The sequence below is a fragment of the Condylura cristata genome, unplaced genomic scaffold (assembly GCF_000260355.1).
Source record: "Condylura cristata isolate star-nosed mole 26May11 unplaced genomic scaffold, ConCri1.0 scaffold00008, whole genome shotgun sequence".
NCBI classification, from domain to species: Eukaryota; Metazoa; Chordata; class Mammalia; order Eulipotyphla; family Talpidae; genus Condylura; species Condylura cristata.
The window spans coordinates 62149944-62159571 of record NW_004567109.1 but is presented as its reverse complement, the minus strand read 5'-3'; the positions used below and the strand labels follow the sequence as shown (position 1 = coordinate 62159571).

Here is a 9628-nt window from a genome sequence, read left to right as displayed (position 1 = left end):
CCCTTGGGTTCAGACCCCACAGCCACCACCTGCTACAGTCCAAGCAGCTGCAGTCTTGTGGACAGGAGCTTCCTGCCTACACAGTGTGTTTATACATACACAGTCTCTGTGGGGCTACAAACCCCAATTTCCTTCCACTGCTCCAAGTGGGGTGCATAGGTGGTATGAAAGGGCAGCATGAGTTGGACCAAAAAGAACAACTTTTCTGGGAACTTGAGAGGGACAATAGCAGAAATAAGCACAAACCAGCCCAGGGCACCTTTATTACATGCTTGTGGGTTAAGGAGCCCAGAGAGTGAACTCATAGGGTTAAGAATTGGTTCTTTATCAAATAAATTTAAGGAAAAAAAAATACACCTCTGTCAGCCTCATTCCTTTGGTCATTACAAAGAAATATTTAAGTTATTTATAAATTGCAGGAAGTGCAAGGAACATATCTGCTTTGTGCCTTCTCTTCCCTTTCTTCTCCAGGGTTGGAGAAGCGAGTCCTCAGAATATGCTGCAATAGCTGATTGATGGAGGTTTTTCCACTTTTATTTTCATAAAAGTTAAGAATGAGGGAGAACTAGTGGGAATGTCCACTTCCCCAGTTGGGACAGTAGCTGGGCTGGAGGCGAAGAGTCTCCTTCCTTTGGAAAGCGCGCTGCAGAGGCAGTAGGGAAGGGCAGGCTTGCCGGTGGGAACGTTCGTCGCTAACCTCGTGCGCACACACAGGTGGTGACTCTTGCAGGCAGCATGGTTTCTGATCCTTCCTTAGGATGCAGCAGTCTTTTAAAAAAAATATTGTATTATAATAATAATATGAATTTCTCTCTCTTTTTTGGCCTTTTTTTTTTTTTTTCCATTTCTTTTAGGGACTGGGGTGAGAGGGGAGAGGAAGAAAGTGTCATTCGTCTGTTAGGTCCTGAACAAAGAGAACTTCTGTATGGCTGAGTCCAGCTTCCTGCAGTGTGGGGGGATTGGGCCACTCCTCTGAAGGGATGCAGGGCAGCACCCGCCGGGGAAAGTTGGCTTCAATCTGAAACTTTTCAGGGCTTTCTTTCAAGGAGAATAAGAAGTCATGGATTACCTACAGAGGTCACACAGAAAAGAAAGGTGGTGAGAAAAAAAAAAGACAGACCACCCCACACACAAATATGAAATAATATACCCTTCATCGCTCCCTGAGATGACTCTGAGATATGAAGTCATCACATTACAGACTGGAATTCTACTTTGAGGCCTTTTCATTTTACACAGCATATGCATCAAGGAAATTCTTTCAAGAGATGTATTACATATGCCAATGCTAGTCCTATGTGGAGTTGATTCATCTGTTTCTTCTTTGAGAACTTGTCTAATATAAAACTACAAAGTTTTCATTAGAAATAATCAGTTCCAGAAGAGCTGGAAGTACAGAACCAGCTGAAAGTGAGCTGCTAATATGGTTTTATATCACCCCAGAATAGCTGTGTATGCCTCACTAATATACACAATATCTTATTATCCATAGCCCTCAAAATCAAGAATTTTAAGTGATACATGGCTGTAATATAATGTGCACATTATTCAAGTTTGGCCAGTTCCTAGCAGTTTATCTCTTTATAGCAAAAGGATCTAGCTTAGAAATGTGCTGCATTTAGCTATCAGATCTCCTAAGCTGCCTCCTTTAACTTAGAATAAATAAATTCTCAAATTTTCCTTTCGATTTGCATGGGCTGGGCATGTCTAAGTGTTACTGGTCAGTTATGTTGAACACTGTTTCTCAATTTGTTTGTCTGGTATTTACTCATGATTAGTATTAGTAGTACTACAGAAATGATGCTTCAACACTTCCTATCCAGGTGGAGCAGGGTATCAATCTGTGTCATTATTTGTGATGTTCACATCCATGGCTACAGTGGTACCTGTAGCCTTTCCAGATATTTTCCTTTGTAATTAAGAGTATCTTATAGGGTATTCTGAAACTATGGAGACAATGTCTTCCTCCAATTTTCAACTTACTTAAGTCATAATTTCCTATCTCAATAAAGTCAATGTTACCATAATTTAATGTTTAAATAGCTCTGATGTAATCAGAAGGAGCTCATTAAAGCTGGCCTGAGTCTAATATCTCTCCATTGTTCTTTTGAGTAATTCCTTCCTGTTTAGCGTAAAGTGTTACAGGCTCATTTTGTATTTTCCCTGCCTAGGCCCTGGAACCAGCCATTTCTCCAAGGTTCCTCTTAATGACAATGATAGTTAAAAGCCATGATGTAGGTTTTACTAAGTATGTTCACTGCTATTACTCTCAAGCATTCTCTGTGGAGAAAATCAGAGAGCATGTATACATACAAATCTAAATCTGTTATCTCCATGTATATATCGAAAACCCCAATTTCATACCTTATAGCCCTGCATACACCCTTCCTCACCTAATTCTCATTTTCATATTCCACCTTCATTCTAAGACTCTTGGGAATCTGATTTTACTGTTTCCACATGTGGAAACCCTTAACTTGATTTGAGACTTGACAGCATCCTGGACCCCTCGTGGGAATGCCCTCCTCACCCTTCTCTGGTTCTGACAAGGCATAGCTAAATTCTTGAGAGGGCAACTCGAGGAAATCTTATACCTAAAACTTTAATGAGGTACTTGTGGAACAGGTCACCTTTATCTTTCCCTGTCTCTGAATGCTACATATTAAACTACTTTTGGGCCTTCCTCATCCTGAATTCTGTTTTTAACAGACTCTAAGGGATGTGATATGATGGCATTGTTAACCTTCTTCGGGCCAAATCCAAAGATTAGAAACACTCAAGCCAGTTTTTAGAGGGGTTCTAGTTTCTTTCTGTTCTATCTTTCATTAAGTCTATTCCCTTCTATGTGAAACACTGCCCCCTTCATTTGTTTTAAGCTGACCTTTTTAGAGCTTTTAAGAGACTATACCTCCAGAACTTTAGGGGTAAATCCATGTTCCGCTTATCTAATTCAGTCGTGATTATAAGCTTGTATTTTGGTTTATCAATACCAATCATTTTCCATTTCCTTTTTCTGATTCCGTAATTTCCATTAACATTTACTCTCCTTTGTTTCCCCTTGCAATGCATCAATTAGACTTGCACCAAGTTTCTTGATATGAATTCAACACAGGCTGAAATTATGTTTTTTCCTTTTTAATCACTACCTGAGAATACTCAACATTGGTATAAAAGTGGCATTTTAAAAAGAATCACTGACAATGGATTACTAGCACCAGGAAACAAATCATGATCCTCTTTGGCTTGTAGTGGATAGAAAAATAAGTTCTGGGTGACTATAATTTGGAGTCACTCTCATGTGCATAACTTAAAAGAAACTCAACTACTGCTTTTCTACTTAGAGATTTTTCTACAATTTATATTTTTTATTTTAACATTTTACCAGTCATAAATTGAGCATCAGGGGAAAATGAGTATTTCACTGAATTCACTTGAGATAATTAATGCAGCAGGCAGGGTCCACACGAACATAACACAGATGTAAGAGTACTAAGAAACTATACATCATTACTCTGTTATGCATTAACTCAGTGAAGGCTATTAAAGGTCACCAATTCACTTATTCTTCATACTTCTTTCTCATTTTGGGTATAATATCCATTCATGATTGACAAGTATTTTTCTCTACCTGATATATGGGTTTTTGTTTACTTCAAAGTGTCTGTTAGTTAGGATCTATAAATGCTTTCAAGGATTTTAAATAGTTAAATGGGTGACTTCCTCTTTGGCCATAAGCCCAATATATTCCACAATTCTAACAGATTTTCCTCCAAAACTCTCAAGAAAGTAAAACTAGGTTTTTCACATACATAGAGCTTGGGGATTAAAACACTGTATTAGCTTAGGAGTGTTACATAGAAACTGTTAAGAGCTGTTAAGAGGATATAACTATAAGCTAAAGTCCATATGCAAACCAGGAGTCTGGAAACACACCGGGAGAAGACTGCATGGTAGGTCCATGAGGTTTACTCATGTTATCCCAGTTAAAAACCCAAAGTCAGAAAATGAATACCTTCCCCTAACATAAACAAATGTATAAATGATAAACAAAATGAGAAGTTATTTGCTACTCTCTCACATGGATGCCCATAGCTTTTTACTGTATTCTCTATTTACTCAGCACAGTGCCTGTCAAATCTTTAGCTTACAGCTATCAGAGACAGATTATATCAGTATTTCCATTTTACATATGGGATTTCTGAGGTGCCACAGAAGATTCACAAACCTGCTCAGTATTCTCTACTTAAAGGGAAAGTAATGTATGCCCAATCTCTACTTAAAGGAAAAGTGATGTATGCCCAATCTCTCTTGACTACAGGGTGACCTCATCTCTATTATGCAGTTTACTTCTGACTATCTTGAGTGATCAGGGAGATGGCAGAATAGATTTATACAGGTATCTCTCATTTAATTGCACTTAGCAAAATTTTGTTAAAACAAAAAAACCAAAAGGGTTTCTTATAACCCTGCATCAAGTAAGTCTATCAGCACCATTCTTCCAACAACACATGCTCACTTTTAATTAAAGTATGCTCATTGCTTTTAAAAAGATGTACCACTATTGCATAGGCTACAGAATAGTGTAACACAACTTTTATATGCACTGGGAAATAAAAGAACTTCTGGGATTCACTTTATTGGGGTGTGTGTGTTTACTGCAGTGGTCTTAAAAACCAAATATGCAATACCTCCAAGGTGTGCTTGTAGTTATAAATCTGGAAAAGTAATATAACAACCAACTCTCTAAATAATCAGGAGTGTCTTCTGTACACTTACATATGAATTTAAGCTAACAATCCTAAAAGTGTCTATTATACCCACTTCACTGTTAAGAAACTAAGGCTTACATATTAAATACACTGACCAAAAAAACACTTCTAAGTCACTCTGGAAGAATGAGAATCTGATTCTCATCTCATGAGACTCTTAGAATCACTGCTTTAACTACTTTCTATGCAATGACAAACACTACCTATGAATACCAAACAGGTAAGGAATCCCCACTTTGTGGGGCTTTTTATGGGTAGGAATGAGTAGCAAGAAGGACAAGTGCATGAAAAGTGCATGTACACGACTTATACTCAGATGTGTAATTCCAGAGCCTCTGGGTCAATGGAGACTGGATTTCTCTACAGCGTAAAGGGTTCTGTGAGTCTTCAAAGGCAGAGTAAGTCAAGCAACATGCAAGCGCTTCCCACCTCAAGCAAGTCTTCTTGTGGGACTTCTTGGAAAGGTATTTTCTTAGCAGAACTCAAAAATGGAAGATAATCATTGAGTTGGCAGCTAGAACTGAAAGATCCTTTAAGAGTTCACTATATTCTGCTCTTTCCTTTACACCAACAAGGAACTCTGAAATTCCTTGTAAGTGTGCAAACCTGTCGTCCAGACCCTATATATATTTCAATGACTCAAGTGCTTCTTACTGTTAGAGACTGTGAAAAGTGGAATCGTCTCTCTACTCGAGAATCATTGGGCAATTTGAAAATGATCTTGACACTTTCAGGGTCATCAGGGGAAGGCTCTGGGGGCAGGCACTCCAACTTCCTTTCCTTTTCCTCCTGTAAATTCTGTAGATACACAAAGCATAGATTGAGTTATGGTTCTAGTAAGGAAAAAGGAAGCAAGAAATCACCAAATAGATTTATTTTTCAGTCAGAAAAAGAAAAAACAAATATAAGAAGAAAAATTCTGCAAGAGTCTGAACGTAGTACTGCATCACAGGTATTCTATATTGATGACATTCAGGTATTTCTTTGAAAAAAAGGGGAATGACTACACAATGTTGGCTATAATCAAAGAGCAATACATACACAAGGTCCTGATTAGCTAGTTGCAGTACCGAGACTAAATACTTAAAAACTATTGCAGTGAATAAACAGAATTTCAATTGCTTATTGTCTACTTACACTTATTTTCATAGAGCAAAGTGGCTTAATCTTTTACTAGCCACTGTGTTTAATATGTATTTTTTTATTTAAAATTTTAAAGATTTATTTTATTTATGCATACAAGAGCTGGGGTGAAGACAGAGGGGTAGGGGTGGGTGAGAGGACTCACCAGGGTCAGAGTGGGGAACAGAACAAGTGGACTGACTTAAAACACACTGCAGAGGGGAGCAGCGGGCAGACAGGGGAGGTCTGCTGCACCACGTGGGTCAGCTCCCTGGCCAGGGATTAAATTCATGCTGCAGTGGCTGCAGACAGCTTCATAGAGTTGAACCTCTTATGCCAACAGGGAGGTTCCCTAATATATATTTTTTTATTTAAAATTACTTCTTGTGAAAATGCAGTGAGTCAAAAAAATAGCACAAAGGATCGAAGTGACAACAAGCCCACCATCTTCTAGTTTTTTTCCTTTTACACTTAAAAAAAAAAAAAGTTGGGGAGTCACAGGAGTAATGATGGGGTTATTACCCGCCGCCGCCTCTCCTCTGCCAATTTTTGTTGCTGCACCTCTTCTTCCTTCCGCCGCTTCCGCTCCCGCTCTTCCCGCTTCTTCCTTTCCTTCTCCTGGTCAGCCCTCAGGGAGGCGAGATAAGCCTCATCCTGCTGCTGTCTAAGCACTTGGGTCTGGTTTCGTTCTTCCCTGTAGATAGATCAAAGGCGAAGACAGAAAAGAGCACTCTTACAAAAATTCTGTTTTCTTACATTGAAATTTTTTTTTGGGAAAAGAGGTCAACAGTCGGCATGTGATTATTTTATACTACCATAGCAATTCCATGCAAAGCACTGCAGAATCTGATGAGCAATCTCTTTTCCCAGGTGGGAGAAAAAAAAAAAGGCAAGCTTGCTCTTTTAACTTTTCACATAAAACTCTTTTCTCTGTCCCAATCTAACAAAACCAACACAATGTTATTGTTATTAAATGATCAAGATCTAATTTTGCAAGTTATGCCCTTTTAGGTTATTGCATATTTTTCATAAAACCAAGAAGTCATATAAACACATTTGGGAAGATTTGAAAAATGTAGAAACATTTCAGTCAGTGTTCCAATCAATGAAAAAACATTGTAACATTTTAGTGCAGTTCCTATTTTTCTCTCCAAAAAATTGTGAACATATATAGGTGTCTCTATAAAACTTAAAGAAAACATAACACAATATTAAAAGTAGTGGCAGGATTATGGATGAGTTAAAATTTCTTTGTGCTTTGTAATTTTTCCTACAATTACTGCATATTACCACTGGAGTGGGTGAGAGTAGTAACTAGCCTTCATATTTTTACATTTAAGCCCTTTATATCAGTTTGGTTATCCTAAATGACTTAATATACATTCTGCAGGATAGAACACTGTCTTTATTTTGAATCACATCTCTAAGAACAGATGGTGTGATGGAGAACTAGTTAGGTGAAAGAACTTGAGTATTTCTGACACTAAATGGAGAGAGCTTTTAAAGTTGCCTAAGACTTAGAAGAAGTCATAATTTGGAAGCTACTCAAGTTTACAGCTATCTCTCAGTTCTAAGGAGGAATTCCTCTATACCTTTCTAAGCGTTCTGACACCAGATAAGTCTGATTTGCATCCATGATAAATGTCAGCTGGTTAATGAGGTCATCAGGTTGAATGAGGCCTTCCAGTCGTCCCACAACAGTCATTCTCCGATCCTTCAGCATAATCATTGCCAAGAATGGATATGTGTTCTCTCGCAAAGCCTGTGAGACTGACAGAAAGAAGACCCAAACAGATGAGGGACTGGACTTGGGGATGAAACAGATCACCTCTTAGAACTTTCCACCATGGGCCCCCCTCGTGGTACAATTGGTTAAAGTGCAGCATTGCCAAGCTAACTGCAGCCACTTCAGTGTGAGTTCAATCTCTGGCCAGAGGAGACCCACATGGCGCAGCTGACCTCTCCTGTCTGGCCCACTGCTTCCCTCAGCAGTGTACTTCATCTATCTGCCTGTCCTGCTCCCCACTTTGTCTCTGGTGAATGCTCTCATTACTCTTGTAGCTCTGGCCTATATACTAGTTCTGTATGATTTTTTTTTTTTTTTTTTTAAAAAGAACCTCCCACCATGAATAAGTTGGGAAAGACAGGAGGTGTCCTTTATTCTCAGCTTAACTCTCCCCCGCCTTCTTAATCTTTTTGTTACTATATTTATGGCCCTATTTCCAGGTTGTTCGATAAGAACCCACATTTCTTATCAAAAAAAGCTTGACAGGACAGGCTTTTCTGGTGGGGGTGTGGCTGTCCTCATGATTGTAGGGAAGGCTGACAGTTCAAGAACACTGTCCATCTGATGTATAGGAAATGATCTATAAAGAATCTGGCCATTGCTTAGAATAACTTTCCCTGTGTCAGGGATTAAGTCTAAAGGGGACAAGACTGTAAGTCAGCTTTATGCTGTCAGTAATGATCTCTACCCATACATAATTTTTTTAAATGAAGATTTTTGTTAACACTACTTTCGATTTTTTTTTCCTTCATCTTTTTTTAAAGCTTTATTTATTTATGCATATAGAACTGGGGTACAGCTCAGAGGTGTGGGGAGTGAGAGGACTACCAGGGACAGAGTCGGGAGCAGAACAGGTAGACCAATGAAGTACACTGCTGAGGGGAGCAGCAGGCGGGTCAGGAGAGGTCTGCCATACCATGTGGGTCACCTCCCTGACTGAGGTCGAACTCCTGCTGCAGTGGCTGCTATAACTTCACAGTGCTGCGCTTTAGCCCACAGTGCCACCAGGGAATGCCCTACCTTCATTTTTCTTAACTGTATTATTTATTGAGGTAAATGTTGGTATATAGCACCATATATAATTCAGAGGCTCATGTCTTTTCAGATTACCATTATCTTTAGTATTTTTTCCTCTGATTCAATCCCTCCCTTACCCCTTCTTTCATCTCTTCCTCCTCCCCTCCTAAGAGGTAGCTTTTCTGTTCCAAAGGAGTTTAAAAAGTTGTACTTCCAAATGACTAAGTTTTATCATAATGCAGTTTTTTTTTTTTAAAGATTTATTTATTTGTGCCTACAGAACTGGGGTACAGGCCAGAGGCTCAGGGGCGGTGAGAGGCTTCACCAGAGACAGAGCGGGGAACAGAACAGGCAGATCGACAAAGTACATTGCTGAGGGGAGCAGCGGGCAGGTCAGGAGAGGTCTGCCACCATGACCGAGGTGACCATGTGGTCACCTCGGGGGCAGGCGGAAATCGAACTTGGTGCGGAAGCGGCTTTTTAGATTCTTAGTGCTGTGCTTTAACCCGCTGCGCCACCAGGGAGGGCCCTATCATATTGCAGTTTTACCTATATTTTTCTCAAGAGATTTATGAGCTTCTATAAAAACATCCTCAATTTTCTTTTATCTACAACTCCTAACCCTTAACCCATATTAGGATGGTAAAATGCATACTACAGGGACTTACCAGATGCTTAAAAACTAATCAGAAGTAAAAATTCAGATTTTTAGGATATTGGATAAAGCATCTATCGAATCTTTGGCTTGGCCCTCCCTGGTGGTGCAGAGAGTTAAAGAACAGCACTATAAAGCTATCTGCAGTCACTTCATGAATTCGATACCTGGCCAGGTCTGACCCACATGGTACAGACCTCTCCTGTCTCACCTGCTGCTCCCCTCAGCAGTGTACTTCGTCGATTTGAAATTTTTTTTTGGGAAAAGAGGTCAACAGTC

General features: G+C 39.4%; 1 protein-coding gene across 1 annotated transcript in view; it reads right to left on the bottom strand.

Moving 5' to 3' along the window:
* Window positions 1-235: 235 nt before the first annotated feature.
* Window positions 236-9628, bottom strand: part of FAF2 (Fas associated factor family member 2) — a 53065-nt gene continuing 43672 nt past the window's right edge. Inside the window, exons 8-11 of the mRNA XM_004679249.2 lie at window positions 7484-7661; window positions 6414-6585; window positions 5424-5567; window positions 236-1069 (exon numbers count right to left, since the gene is read on the bottom strand). Coding sequence (XP_004679306.1) covers window positions 887-1069; window positions 5424-5567; window positions 6414-6585; window positions 7484-7661 — 677 coding nt within the window. The 3' untranslated portion in view covers window positions 236-886. The remainder of the gene's footprint in view (window positions 1070-5423; window positions 5568-6413; window positions 6586-7483; window positions 7662-9628) is intronic.